The sequence below is a fragment of the Mustela lutreola genome, chromosome X, assembly GCF_030435805.1.
Source record: "Mustela lutreola isolate mMusLut2 chromosome X, mMusLut2.pri, whole genome shotgun sequence".
Lineage (NCBI taxonomy): Eukaryota > Metazoa > Chordata > Mammalia > Carnivora > Mustelidae > Mustela > Mustela lutreola.
Window position 1 is genome coordinate 91,507,376 of NC_081308.1, and position 16,136 is coordinate 91,523,511.

The 16,136-nt window shown below is 32.6% G+C and overlaps 1 protein-coding gene across 5 annotated transcripts in view; it reads left to right on the plus strand.

Moving 5' to 3' along the window:
• RADX (RPA1 related single stranded DNA binding protein, X-linked) overlaps nucleotides 1–16,136 on the plus strand; it is a 78,324-nt gene that overhangs the window by 20,663 nt on the left and 41,525 nt on the right. For 3 of the 5 annotated variants that reach the window (XM_059157858.1, XM_059157859.1, XM_059157860.1), the window contains exons 7-11: nucleotides 1,317–1,421; nucleotides 2,531–2,695; nucleotides 3,970–4,130; nucleotides 4,953–5,131; nucleotides 12,168–12,208. In XM_059157858.1, coding sequence (XP_059013841.1) covers nucleotides 1,317–1,421; nucleotides 2,531–2,695; nucleotides 3,970–4,130; nucleotides 4,953–5,131; nucleotides 12,168–12,208 — 651 coding nt within the window. The remainder of the gene's footprint in view (nucleotides 1–1,316; nucleotides 1,422–2,530; nucleotides 2,696–3,969; nucleotides 4,131–4,952; nucleotides 5,132–12,167; nucleotides 12,209–16,136) is intronic. The other 2 variants (XM_059157861.1, XM_059157862.1) reach the window with 1 other exon arrangement.

The window sequence follows — 16,136 nt, forward strand, 5'->3', positions numbered from 1 at the left end:
GGGGGCTTCAGGCCCATGAAGGGGAACATGACCAAGTGTCTTCTAGAATAATACCAGAATCCCTTGGTAGTAGAGAATCTTTTTTACTTTTGATTAAGGAGAGTGAAAAACTAAGGAGAATGAACATTGAGTGTTTGCTATGTACCAGATGCTCATACATGTTATCTCATTTTGTCCTCCCAGTTAATCTTAAAAGTTGATGTTTTTATAGATTTACAGGTGAGGAAACTAAAGTCCAGAGAGTTAAGTAATTTCTTGGATGTCAAACAGCTAGAAGGTGTCAGGTCGGAATGTCTGATTTTTAACAGTCATGAAATGAGAGAAGTTTCTTTAATATTCCTATATCAACATCTTTAACCATGAATAGTGACATTTTGTACCATTTTTACATAAAGGAAGAGTGATGTAAATTGAGAATTATTCTTAGTCATTTCAACAGATTTCCTTTATTTTTGTTGCTATAAGATAAAGAATTAGGAAAATTTAGATATAGTAAATGAATTTATTGTTATTATCATACTCTTAGGAAGTATTTATCTCAAATGAGAACTTACCATTATTGTAAGATTACAAGAATTTACATTTCTTCATTTCCTAGTTCATAAGACAACAACCGTTTTGGCATGTAATGAATTAAAATCTTAAAAAAAAATGTTGGTTTAATGAAACTTTACCTAACTAATTAATTGATAGACAGTTGAAAACAATTCAGCAAGGTGACTAGAAAAGAATGGGTTGTATAAGCCCTGTGTTGGAGACTTAAAGTCTAATTAAGATAAACACCTGTAAAACAGTGGCATAAGCAAATTCAGGTTAATAGTGTATACCCCTATCTGATGGAAGGAGTCAGAGTAATTCAGGGATCAGTGTTAGATCAGGTTAATCAGTAAAAGCATCCTGGAGAAACTAAGAGTTTTTTTCTCTGTAGGAAATAACTGTTGACACTCAGTTGTATGCCTGATTAGAGAGACTTGCAGTCTTCAACTGTGCAGCAAGGAATAGCTTCAGTTAGGTGCAGCCATTGTACTTTCTAAAGGAAAAGTAAGTGTGAGATCCTTTATCTGAAGGAAAAGGTAAGTGTTAGATCCTTGTTGCTCTGAGTGTTGTCAAAGGACTGGCTACACTAGTATAGTATCACCTAGAGCTTATAAGAAGTGGAGAATCTCAGGTTACTGCATTTGAATTTGAATTTTAACAATTGTCCCAGGTGATTCCTATGTTCATTAAAGTTCAAGAAGCACTGTGTTAGATACTGATCTTGGTAAGTCCTCTTTGGAAGGCAGAAATTTCTTCATAACTGTTTTCATTTTCTACAGTGACCTATTTCGTGTGTACGCAGTTGAAAGTTGTCAGGAATGACACTCAGGTACCTAAACTGCTTTACCTAACCACTACAAATGAGAGTCGAGTGTTTATTACTGGTGAGCAATTTCTTGGTTTATACTTTATTGGAGATGTAATATATTTTCCATTCACTAAATTAACTTTTCCATTACAACATTCAACCACAAGATAGCTTTGTTTTAACCTCCTTTATTGCTGAAAGAATATTTAGCAAAGAATATTTAGCCTATGAAATGTATTGCTTCTAGATTATTTATGACTGAAGCAATGATTCTGTGAGTCATTGGAGAATTGCATTTATGTCCTTTGGTTAACTTTAATTCCTGCTTGATATAAAGTAGATAATCATAAATTGCTTTGATAGATTGAAGACTTAGGCCCTATCTAACAATATGGATACCATAAACAATATTTTTAAATACTAACTAAAAATGTTCATATTTTGGTCCCTGATCTCAGATTTTACTTATATAGCAAGAAGAGTCTTATTAGTTATCTACAAGCACATTATTTTCTATATTCTTTCTGGTAACAGGATCAAAGCAATAAAGATGAAATTTTCCAGATGAAGATATAGTGTGGAGTGATATGTTTACTAAAATACTACTGTGTTGATAATTAAGAAATTTGTCGATAGAAGAGTCCTAAGAGGGACTAATACACATCTTTGTCAATACGTCATTTTATAAACACTAACAATATCAGATATAAATGGCACTTTTAATTATGTTTTAAGAATGTGAATTTAAATGCTGAGCTGTATTATAGGCAATTCAGTTCAAACATGATGCCATACCTTTAGATTAATACATGATTTAAAAATCCATTTTTTTAAGAAGATGCCAGGCATTTTGATAGTTAGAAAAATCCAGATTATTAGTTTTCTTTTCATTATAACTTCACAGTATCCTGTAGGCAGCTATGGTTTTTTCCTCTTAAATTGTAATATGTCTGATTTCCTTATCAACATAGGATTGATTTACTGACTTTGATCATTTTTGTATGCATATTGTGATCTGCTACACATTGCATAAATGAACTTCTTTTCTTGGTGACATAAGAGAATATTTTGATATTAAACTGTTTTTATAAAAAAAAAATAGTCCATACAGTTATTACGGTGATTTTTTTTTTCCTCTCTTTTTTTTTTTTTTTTTTTTTTTGGTTTTACCCCTCTTGCAAAAAGGTCATAGAAACCAGCCTTATATCAATGACACCAAGGTAAAAAACTTTATTCATTGGATTAAAACAAGGAACGATAATGAGGAAATGAAGAATACTGTTATTGGTGGCTATTACCCCTATCCACCAGTGCCAGAGACCTTTTCGAAGTACAGTAGTTCTGTCAAAGGTACTAATGTAATTACTAGTCATATAGGATATGTTTATGTGCCATATGTGTGATACATATCATGAGCTAATATATATAACAACACTCATAAAAATTTTATCTTTTTCATGATCTAAAAATATATGTCATACCTCCTAAAGGTTAATATTTGGATTTTATTAGACTAGAAAAAGGGAGAACATAGATGATGACTAACTGGACATCATATCTTGATTTAATGTTATTGAGATAAAATTTGCATTTAATAGTCCCAAACTCCTATGACATTACATACAGAGACTAAAGCTATCAAAGAGACACTAGATAATTTGATATCAAGATACTGACACTGTATTATGCTACTCTTGTGAAATGACATATATTGGATATTACACAATTGAGCACTACCTTTAAATAAAAATGACACCAAAGTAAATAAAATACAGAAAAAATACTGATGAGAGGACTAACATTAATTTATTTAAGTAGAATTAAGATATGATGGTTGAAAAGTATAATGTAAGTATATTACTTTTTAAAAGCAATGGGATAATTGCATTGTTTGGGGAAAAAAAGAGAAATTTTTGAAAACTGACCTATCATCTAAATAATGGCAGCAATATGCAGGATATGGTCATATATATTAAAATGTATGTTTCTGTTCAGTGGCTAAGCAACACTTTATACTTTGAAATATGTGTCAATAACAGTTGACCCTTGAACAACACAGGTTTGAAATGCACAGATCCACTTATATGTGATTTGTTTCAATAAATATACATAGAGTACTATAAATGTTTTTTTCCCTTAGGATTTTCTTAATGTTTTCTTTTCTCTAGATTACTTTATTGTATGAATACAGTATATAATATATATATAAAATATGTGTTCATCAACTGTTTATGTCATCGATAAGGTTTCTGGTCAACAGTAGGCTGTTAGTAAAGTTTTTGGGGAGTCAAAAGTTATACATGGATTTTTACTGCAAGGGGCTTGGTGCTCCTAACCCCCTGTTGTTCAATGGTCAACTACACATTCAATATGCAAAATTTTAAATTCAAATTAAGATTCCAGACTAGAGGACTGTATCAGAATTTAACTGATAATTATATTTTGCCTATTTTACAAAAATGGCATAAGAAGATGATGCCAAGCATCAACTTAAGTTTCACAAATGTAAGTTATGTAGCAAGTTTATGATTTCATGTTGTGAAATGACATTGCAAATCTAATTCTTATTTTTATCATTTCAGTTCTTTAAAACTTACAATTTCCTTGGAATTATTCTTTTGCAGTTGAGTCGCTCTTGACAGCTATAAGTGAAGTGAGGAAGGAGATTGAAGACTTGCAGTATAGGGAACAAAAGCGCATTGCAATTCAGGGGATAATTACTGTTATAAAGTATATCCCCCATACCAGTGCAACTGAAAGTGACTCAGCATCAGAAACACTTCGGGTATGGTGCCAGAGAATTAATAGTATATCTCTGAATGCACTGTGATCATAATTACAATTGGTACCTTGTACATTTTATTCAGAACTTACATGTATTGATGCTTAATGATGTAAACCTCAGAGGAAAAAAAAATCATTTATGTTTTTCATTTGTTTCCTTTTCCTGTTATTTATTTTGAAGTAGGCTGGGCTGAAGGTCACAGCCTCTGATATTTCCCAGGGCCTTCAACACTTGGTATCTTATTTTTGCTTTCTGCATAATTTGAGCCTATTATGATTCTCTTTACTTAAATTCCCAGGTGGTATATATGATTATATTAGTTCCATTCCTTTTTGTCCAGGCCAGAACTATAGGAACGCTTTCATAGGAAATTTTTAATCTTTGTATCTGGCATGGCAGTCTCACCCAGATTTTTTAAGACATAGCAATGACACTTGTAGGATAAAGGCTCTAGCAGAAAAGACCACTACTGAACCTAGGCACAATTAAGACAAATGAGTTAATTTTTTCTGTGAATTTATCTTTTTAAAAATTATTTCTAGGATTTCTGTTTACATAGAAATGAGCATCTAGTCCAACTTTTCGGTTATATTAGTATAAGAGCTTTTGTTTACCTTCCTTTAAAAAATTTTAATACCAGATGCATTAGGATAAATATAATCCTATCTATCAATCAGCTTTTTAAAAGTACTTTTATGATTGCAAAAATATTGTGATAACTCTTAAGATTATGAAAAATGAATAAACTAAAATTATAGTCTTTTAAGAAAATTAATTTTTGTGAATTAGTTTAAAATGTTTTCTCTAAATTTTTGGTTTTAGAATGCCAACCAACCTTCAACATCCCAAGCGGCTAGAAGAGAAAATCAAAGTCAGGAAAGAGATACTAACAAACGGCGTCAAGATGATGATCCTATGAGCTCTCAGTGTTTTCAAACTGGATATACAAGTTTGAGCCCTACCAAGAAGAAAAGAATTCTGCAAGGGCCATATGCCAAACTGTAAGTCACTTGTGTTAATATACACATAGCATATTAAATTTTTTTGTTTCTACCACGTAAAATGACCAATTCCACTAGAAGTGGTACTAGTTTTGTAGGGCTGCTCAAGTCCCAAGATCAAAGCATTGGCAGAGTGAGTTCCTTCTGAGCACTGTGAGGAAGAATCTCTTCCTTGCCTCTCCCCTAGCTTCTGGTGGTTTATGGCAATCTTTGGCATTTCTTGTCTTCTAGAAGCATCACTTCAGTCTCTGCCTTCATCTTCACATGGCATTTTCCCTGTATACATACCTGTGTTCAAATTTTCCTTTCTTATAAGGACACAAGACATATTAGTTTAGGGACCTATTCTGGAGTACTGTTCTACTCCAGTAAGACCTCATCTTAATCAATTATAACTTAGTGACCCTATTTCCAAATAAGGTCTCATTCTTTTTTTTTTTTCTAAATTTTTATTAACATATAATGCAAATGAGGTTTCATTCTGAGGATTATTGAAAATGTAATTGGTAATATATTGATAGTCATATTGATATTTAATAGGGACATGGGTTAGCCCATAACAGTCCTCCATCTGGCCCCTAAAATTTCATGTCCTTCTCACATGCAAAACATCCCATCCAAACATCCCAGAAATCTTAACCTATACTAACATCAACTCTCTTTTTAGATTTTTATTTATTTGACAGAGACAAGTGAGAGAGGGAACACAAGCTGGGAGCGTAGGAGAGGGAGAAGAAGGCTCCCCGCTGAGCAGGGAGCAGGACCCTGGGATCATGACCTGAGCCGAAGGCAGATACCTAACGATTAAGCCACCCAGGCACCCCTAACATTAACTCTTAAGCCCAAAGTCTCAACTGAACATCATCTAAATCTATATATGGTTGACATGCAGGGTGATTCATCCTGGGACAAAATTCTTTACATCCATGAACCTGTGAAACTAGACATCTGTCCAAAACACAATGATAAGATGGGCAGAGGATAAGCCTTCCTATTTCAAAAGGGAGAAATCGGTCAGAAAGTGGGTCATGGGTCACAAAAAAGTTCAAAACCTAGCAGGACAAATCATTTGATTTCAAGTCTCCAAAATTACCCTCTCTGGCAGGATACTGTATCTTCTGGGCCCACCAGGATGGCAGCCCCACTTTCTTGGCCCTAAGTGCTACCCATGCCCTCTGGAACTGAGGAATCATTGTCCCTTTTCTTGAAAGATAACATATGATCGCAGATGGTTATCTCTTATCAACTAGTTTCCTGACTGTAGAATCCCAGAAATCCAACAGCCTTTCTTCATTTCATCCCACCTATATCCCTTTCAGTACAAGCTAACAGCATGCCTACTGAGATGGTTGATGGGATCCACAAATCACAAGCCTAATCTCTTGGGCAAATAGTTGTCCAACAACACCATTGGTGTTCCTTCCAGAGCAAGGTTTCTCATTTTCTGCAGTATAGATTGGCTGAGAATTTTCCAAGTGTCGAAGCTTTGGTTCCCTTTTTCTTAATTTTTCAACTTCTCTCTCTCCTCCTGTATTTTACTATAAGCAATAAGGAGAAACCAGGCTGCACCTTCAACACTTTGCTTAGAAATCTCTTTAAATATGCAAGTTCACTGCATACAAGTTTCATCTGCCATCCAACAGAACACAGTTCAGCCAAGACCTCTTACACTTTATAACAAGGATCACCTTTCATCGAGATTCCAATAACCCATTCCTCATTTCTGTCTGAGACTTAACCAGAAGCACCTCTTACTTTTATTATTTCTAGCAACATTCTGTTCATAACAACATATATATTCTCTAAGAGAACAAGCTTTCTCTCAGAACTCTTTCAGCTTCCATGTTATACTCAATTCCAAAGCCATTTCCACATTTTATTTTATTTTTTGAAGATTTTATTTATTTATTTGACAGAGACACAACGAGAGAGGGAACAAAAGCAGAGGGAGTGGGAGAGGGAGAAGCAGGCTTCCCACTGAGCAGGGAGCCCGATGTGGGGCTCAGTTCCAGAACCCTGGGATCATAACCTGAGCTGAAAGCAAACGCTTAACAACTGAGCCACCTATTTCCACATTTTAAATTACTTGTTACAGTAACACTCCACTTCCTGGTACCAAAATCTGTGTTCATTTTCTAGGCTGCTGTGATGAAGTACTACAAACTGTATGGCTTAAACAATGGCAACTTAGGGTCTCATGGTTCTGTAAGCTTGAAGTCCAAAGTCATCAAAGTGTCAGAAGTGTTAGTTTGTTTTGAGCTCTGTGTGAAAGAATCTACTCCTTGTCTCTACCCTAATATCTAGTGATTTTCTAGCAACCTTTGACATTCTGTGGCTTGTAGAAACCTTACCCCCAATCTGTGTCTCTGTCCAAACTCCCCCTTTTTATAAGGACATCAGATACATTAGACTAGGGGCCCACCCTACTCCAGTATAACCTTATTTTAACTAATTTATCTCTTCAGTGAAACTATATCCAAATAAGATTACATTCTGAGGTACTGGGAGGTTGTGACTTCAACAGGAATATTGGGGGAGATAAGATAACCCATAACAGAAGCCCTCTACCACCATGCTTGGCATGGACTACTTGACAATAGGTTTAAAATGAGGAACTACAAAAAATACATTTTATTTTAATTTAAAATACTACAGCTTATATTTGTTGGCCAGTTATTTAAACATGAATCTTTCCTATATAAACTCATATAAATCCATTATGAATTATATATGATTAACAGTTTTGGCTTTCTGAAGCATAAAGGTAACCAAGACACTAATAAAGCAGTTAGCATATACATCATTTTAGATTTCAAGATTTTGTAAAGACTCTAGTCTTCAGTGGTGGTTGTGCGCAGTCAGGGAAATGTTTTTTGGTTGTTTCCTGAGCCTTATATTCAGCAACCTTGATAAATTCACTTATTCTGAGTTTGTAGGGTTTTTTTTTTTAATTTTCTCTGTATAAGTCATGTAATCTGCAAATACTTGTGGTTTATTTCTTCCTTTCCAGTCATTTTGCCTTTTATTTGTTTTTCTTGCTTTATTTTACTGGTTAGGACCTCTACTACACTGTTGAATATAATTAGCAGTAGAAACCACCTAGGTCTCATTTCTTTCTTCTATTTTTAGTGGTCTAAGGACAATTTATTTTATTTTTTCACAGCTTTATTGAGATATAATTGACATATATTACTGTGTAAATTTAAGGTGTATATTGTGATGATTTGACACATGTATGTATTACAAAATAATTACCACAATAAGATTAGTCAATACATCCATGACCTCACATAACTATTACTTTTTGTAGTAAAACATGTAACAATTACTCTCAGCAAATTTCAAGTATATATTATAATATTGTTGACTGTAGTCATCATAATGTATGTTAGATCCCTAGAATTTATTGTGCCTCTACTGGTACATTAACGTGTTCACCAACCCCGAAGCTCCACCAAGTCTTTATATCTAGATTTTTGGAGGGTAGTTCATTACTTAGGCACGATAGATTAAACCATTGGCCATGCGATTGAATTTTATCTGCAGCTGCTCTCCTCCCACCAACATAATAGAGGTTAGGCTAGTTCAGTGTTTCAACCTTGAATCATATGCATGATGTATCTGATAATAGTTCTCATCTTCAGCTGTCTCGTGGCTCTCCATGAGTTACCTCATTAACATAACAGAGGCACTTTTGTCACTATGGAAATTCTAAGGGTTTTTGAACCAGGAGCCAGAGACAAAGACCAGATATGTTCTTTATCGTGCCATAGTTCTTAAGGTCAGCTGTTATCTTTTTCAGCTCTAGAAAGTCCATTTGATTCTTTTTTTTGATATTTACTTTCGAAATTATATATCTCTTTTGTCCATCTAGGTCACCTGTTGATCTGCTTCTGTTGGTATAATAATAAGAAATATGACCATTTAAGAGCTTGTATTAACCTTTTAATACAAATGATAGCTAGTGAACCATGGTGCTCTTAGTTAGATAGTAAAATGTAGTCAAAGTCCATCTATTCATTCAAAAGTTAGCACTGAGAAATCAAATATAATCAACAGACATTAAAACTTCTTCAGTTCATTCTCCTGGTAATATTTACTCTATAAAGAGAGAAAATTAATCATACCATAGTTAGATGAATTCTTAAAAATAATTTTCAAAAAAATCATTTTCAGGTCTCCTCCTAAGAAAAGCAGAAGGAACTATAGGAAAAGTTTTTAAATAATGGTTGTTGTCTAAAAAACATTTGCTAATTTGGATTAATGATCACAGAAACTTAAGCATTTTTGATCATTGTAAATTATTGCTAATTGCTTATATTATCAATTTCTTAAAAGAACTCTATATTCTGTTCCTTTTATATACTATCTTCTGTTTTTCTTAGGTAGAAGGCACTGAAAATATTCCTTCATTTAATTATAGAGAGAATTTCAATATATGATGTAAAATTATTTATCTTACATCATTTGATCCTCGAAATCCCTGTGAGGAAGGAGCAGGATAATTATTTCAATTTTATAAAAGAGAAATATGAGATTCAGGAAAGATAAACTATAGGATTTGTATGTGTGTATGTATATTAAGTACTTTCAGTTTCTCCACATGAAATATACTTTCTAAGACCTCAATACTGTTAATTATAATCCTGATATAAAGATGAGGGAATAACATTCTATAGAATCTGTATGATATTTACCTATGGTCAATAAGTTGATGAAAAGGGCAAGATTAGAATATAACTTAGAGTCATAATTTTTATAATTTTTATCATATTCTGTCACTACCCAGCATATGCAATGTTCTCTTCTTTTAGCTCTCTTTTCCCTTTCCTCCTCAGTTATTTTTCTGTACTTACCTGTTCGCTTTTCATCTCTTTTTTTTTTCATTTTCCTCAGTTGATACCTGTAGACGTTATATACCTCCACTTCTGTCAGTTAGCTCCTCACCTTTAAGACGTTTAAGTTGTACAAATGAATTATTACATATTCCAGTAAAAATCTCCTAAGTCATTTTTTTAGAAGTTCTGTACAACGTAATGGTGCTGTTAGGGTTTTGAAAACTATTTCTTCTAATTTGTTTCAGATGGAAAAAGTGATTTTCTTTTTTTTTTTATTTTTTTTTTATAAACATATATTTTTATCCCCAGGGGTACAGGTCTGTGAATCACCATCACTTTCTAATCACATGTACTAAAAAGTAGATACATGCTATTTAAGGTTCTTAAAATAAATGTAATTTAACTATTTTTTAAGTTAGATTTCTTTCAGAGTTGATGTTTCAGCTCTCTAATTTCTAGAAATACCATGTTTTCAGCAATTGAAAAGTTCAAATTACAAGTATAAAATGTGTTTTTATTTTCTAGGGTTTAAAGATAAATAAATGGATGCATTCTTCCTTCATGAAAGCTACTTCTTTTTGGCTCATTAATAACTCTTTAGAAAAATAATGAATACTACTATTATAAGAAAAAATCCATTGATAAAATAAGATGAGCAATATAATGTGGCATTCAATAATATGTCATTCTGTTTTACTTTATGCTTTTAGCTTTGGAAATACAATAGAAAAAAAAATCATCACAGAAATATGCTAATAGCCTAAAAGATGGAAATCTTTCCTTATAAAAGTAGGCTTCTCTGCAGTTTCAAAATAAAATATTTCCTTTTCCTCCATTTATTTCAGTTCAATAAACAATTATTAAGTAAATATTATATAGATGCAAAAATAAATAAAATAAAGTATACACTTATATAGACCTTATAACAGAATCTGTCAGAAGAGACAGACTCATGAACCTGTAATTTCAACATGGAGTGATGAATGCTATGATAGAGGCTTATTCATGGTGCTAGGACAGTGACAGCATACAGGAGGAGCAGTGAGCTTTGACTAGAGATCTAGGATGTCTTTTAAGAAATAATACTTGAGTTAAATTTCAAAGAAGAAATATGAGTTTAAAGCAGCATGAGACTTATAGGGGTGCCTGGGTGGCTCAGTGGGTTAAGCCTCTGCCTTCGGCTCGGGTTGTGATCTCAGGGTCCTGAGATTTAGCCCTCAGGGTCCTGAGATTTAGCCCCGCATCGGGCTCTCTGCTCAGCAGGTAGCCTGCTTCCCCCCTCTCTCTCTGGCTGCTTGCTTGTTGTTTCTCTCTCTATCAAATGAATAAAATCTTAAAAAAAAAAAAAAAAAAGCACCATGAGACTTATAGAAAACTTTGAAAAGAGGCTAGACAGGACAAATAGTTTCCCAGAATGATATATGTTCTGGAAATATATATATTCTGGGAATATATATATTCTAGAATATTTATATATATTTACATGTATGTGCAATACATATGTATGTATTTATAAGTGTATAAATATATATAAATAAGTTAAAATATATATAAATAAATTATAAATTATGTATATTCATATATACATCAATAGACATTTATATATATAAATATCTCTATCCATCTTTAGTTGCTATATAATAAAGTTAAATACTTCCTTTTGTGGAATGTGCCATATTAAAAGAAGACTTACCAGCACCACACTCTAACCAAATGAGCTAACTGGCCATTAAAAGAAGACTTAAATTAGCAGTAGTATTTGGGGTGCCTGGGTAGCTAGTCAGTTAAGTAGCCACTCTTGGTTTTGGCTCATGTCATGATCTCAAGCTTTTGAGCTCAAGCTCTGTGTGGGGCTTTGTGCTGAGCAGGGAGTCTATTTGGGATTCTTTCCCTCTTTCTCTCCCTCCCCCTCTGCCCCTCCCTCTTTTCTCTCTCTTTTTCTCTCAAATAAATAAGTAAATAAATAAAATCTTTTTAAAAAATCTATTGCAGTATTTGAACTAGGTTATATATGCATATTTGTGTATTCATAACTTGTATATCTTTTCATTAAGTTTTTAGTGCATTACTTTAAGAAACTAAACCTATCAATTTTGTAAACTTATGGAATTTGAATATATTCTGAATGGGGCCAATTAGTTTTTATCATTCAATTGTCTTTTTGTAATTATTGGTTATCTTTTTTCCATCTTTCGTAGAGTTCCTATGCCTCAGCCAGAAACTTCTGCGCAGACAAAAGGTAATAAACCAGACATGCCAAGCATTTTCTAACGTATGTTGCTGTGATGATTATTATTTATGAAATGACTATGGAACATTATTATATAGAGATTTTATTTGATTTTATTCTGCATTTTTGTGTCTTGCCTCTCTCTAGCATAAGTACTTTAAATAGATATATAGTTTTTATTTTTTTTTATATTAGCTTAGGTCCTTGTCAAAAGTACTGGTCCCAACTTTAAAACAATTTGTTATCATCCCCAAAGTAAAAGTAAATATAAAAAAACCTATACTTACCAATTTGTTTATTTGATAATACATCCCTTCAAATATAGAGATCTTTAATTTTTAATTACCAGAAGAATAAAGTAGGAAGTTTAAATTTTATTTGAAAAAAGTATATAGATAAAGCTTAAAAAATAGTTGTAGTTTCTTTATTTGCTATTAGTTTGACTGGTCTGAATGTTGGGCTCATTTCTGAAGAAATTTCACAGGACAATTTAGTTCCTGAGAGTGATTGGTTTAAATCTGATCTTATAAGGCTCAACTCTTTGGACTAGACTTTTTAACACTTTGTCTTTCTTGCTTTTTGAGTTATTCTTATTTTGAGGTTGACCTCTTGTCAGTCTGGGAGATCAAGAACCCACAGAAGAATCTAAAGTCTGTATCCCCCCCAAAAAAACTAAAGCATAGAAAATAAGGGGGAAAATCATTATAACACAAATATATGACCAACCTCAGAACAATAATAAAAAATCCTAAAGTGCTAAAAACAAAAGAATTTAAATTTAGCTGTGAGTAGGACTAAAACTAAAACTGCTCTCAGGCATTTCAGAACTAGATACAGACCTAAATGATTGTGGGCTGAAAGTCCTTTGTGCAAAGTAGGATTGATATATAGAATTGGAAGGTTATGAAGGACCAGAGAGAGTAGGCCCATCAGTGTGGAAAAGTGTCAAGGAGCTTCCTGTATCCTCTGGGCAATGGTTGGGAAAAAGTCCCACTTGAGAGATATTGAAATCCCAGACCTGTGCAACGTGGAGGTGTGGTCACAGTTCAATTGACTGTAATGGTGACGACACTGAGCTAAGGAGTTAACAGGAACATCTGATCTGAAATCAGTGAAACCCTTAAAGTCTTAACAAAGGTAAGTATGAAACTGCCTCAAAGGGAGGAATCTTACAACCTAGGGTGCCCCATAGAAAATAGCTACAGAAGATAAATTCATGGTTAAAAAAATGACTGGGCGCCTGGGTGGCTCAGTGGGTTAAGCCGCTGCCTTTGGCTCAGGTCATGATCTCAGAGTCCTGGGATCGAGTCCCGCATCGGGCTCTCTGCTGAGCAGAGAGCCTGCTTCCCTCTCTCTCTCTCTGCCTGCCTCTCCATCTACTTGTGATTTCTCTCTGTCAAATAAATAAATAAAAAATCTTAAAAAAAAAAAAATGACAGACTTCCCAAGAAAATGAACTTGTTTGAGGTAATGTGATCCGATGTAATATGTGGGAAAATTTATAGCCTAAGAACTAGAAATACTAAGAGCCTTTAAAATAAAGACATGTTTAAAAAGTTAAAGAAATGAATATAAACTGTGAGTTAAATATATAAATATATATTAAATGTACATTAAATTTAAATTTGATTTAATATATATTTATTAAATTAAATATATAAATTTAATTTATATTTAATATAAAATTATTTAAAATATTTTATATTTATAATGTATAAATTGTGTGTATTTATTAAATTAAATATAGTAATTTAATATATAATTTATTAAATCAAATATGTCGATTTAATATATTAAATACATGCTTTGAAGAGGAAGCAAATGCAAATGCAGTCAAATGCTCTACCCCTGAGCTATACCCCCTGAAGCAAATGCAAATGAAGAGAGAATTAGTATATTTGGAAGATAGATACAGAAGAAATCACACCAAAGATAGGTAAAGAGATTGGAAAGGCAAAAAAAGAATTTGGGAGACATGGTGGATAGGTGAGAAGGTTCAATTTATATCTAGTGAAAGTTCCAGGAGGACAAACTAGAGATAATGAAGAAGAAGCAATATTTGAAGAGGTGTATTTTCAAAATTAAGGGTATATATGCATCATTAGGTTGAAGGATCACAGAGAATCCTAAGCATGAAAATTAAATAAAAATAAAAAATTTAAAAAAAAAAAATCTATAAGCAGACCTATCATAGTGAACCTACACAGCATCACAGATAGTAAATATCTTAAAAACTGCCAGAAAGAAAATGCCTATTTATCTACAAAAGAAATATAATTAGACTGGAAAATTTCTTGTCAGCAACAATAGATGCCTTAAATAATGGAATAATATCTTGGCAAAATGTTGAAAGAAAATATTTTCCAACCTAGAATTCTATGTTTAAATGAATTTTGAGGGTTAAATAAACATATTTTAGATATTCAGAGACAGTGAAATTTATTATTCATATTGTCTCAAGTGAGTTACTAAAGAATTTTGAAAGAAGTAAAATGAAACCAAAAAGATGTATTAAAATGCAGAAAGAAGTGGTGAGCAATGAAGTTGGTAAAATATTGGTAAATATAAATAAAAACAGGCAGTAAAAATTAATAACAATGGTAAATAATTTCATGGGATTTGAAATAAAGTAAAATGCTATTTAAAATAAGATGGGTAGGAAGATGAGAATTAAAGCATTCCTAAGTTACTATATCTTTATGGAGAAAAGTAGTGATTGATGAACTCTAGGCTTTGTAAATTCAAACATGACACTTAAAATTTTAAGGACATGCTAAAAGAGTAGGTATTATACCTTCTGTATAATTTTCAAAGCAGCAGCACAGAATAATGGAATTGTGAAAATTTAATCAGGACAATGGAAGGTGGAAAGGAAGGAAAAAGAAAAGAAAAAGCATGATTAAGAAAAAAACACAAAACAACATAACTGAAATAATTCCAAATACAACAATAATTTCAATAAATGTAAACATGTTAAACTTTCAGGTATCAGTTTTAAAAATTAATCTAGTTATATGCTATGATAAGAGACACTTAAGGAAATTTATATACAAAGGTTGAAAACAAAAGAATGGCAAAATATATACCTGACTTCTCCTAAGGAAATGTGGTATAGCAGTATTAATATGAGATAAAATATGAAGCAGAAACTGTAAGTAAAGATAAAGAAAACAATATAGAATGAAAAAAGTGAATGTATACATCTAAAAATATAACCTCAAAATGTAAATAGCCCAGTAGATTTATTTTTTTTATTTCAAGATTGTATTTACTTGTCAGAGAGAGAGAGAGAGTGTGTGTCTGTGTGTGTGTGTGTGTTTACACAAGCAGGGGAAGCAGGCAGAGGGAGAGGGAGAAGGCAGACTTCATCCCACGACCCTGGGATCATGACCCAAACCAGAGGCAGAGGCTTAAGGGACTGAGCCACCCAGACGTCCCAACCCAGTAGATTTAAAAGGATCTATGATAGCACACTCCTCTCTTAAAGTAAAAGAACAAGAAGACAAAAAGTTATTTAATAGGCAAGCACAGATATATTGATGAAAACCAGTGATAAAAAAAAAACAATCTTAAAAGAAGCCAAAGGGAAAAGAGAAAAGACACATTATACACAGAGGAACAAAGACAAATACAACAATAGATTTCTCTTCAGAAAGTATATTATCCAAAAAACAATAAAAAGAAGAGACTTGTAAACCTACAGTTCTATGCACAGTGAATGTATCTTTTAAAAATAGACAAAATAAAGATCAAAACAGAAGCTGAGAGAATTCTCGACCAGACCTGCACAATGAAAAATAATAAAGGAAGTTCTTCAGGCAGAAAAATAATAATACAGGTGGAAATTTAGATCTAAATAAGGGAAAGTACCAGAAATAGTAAAGGTACAAGTACAATAAATAAATTTTCTCAATTTTAATCCCTTTTAGATGAAAAA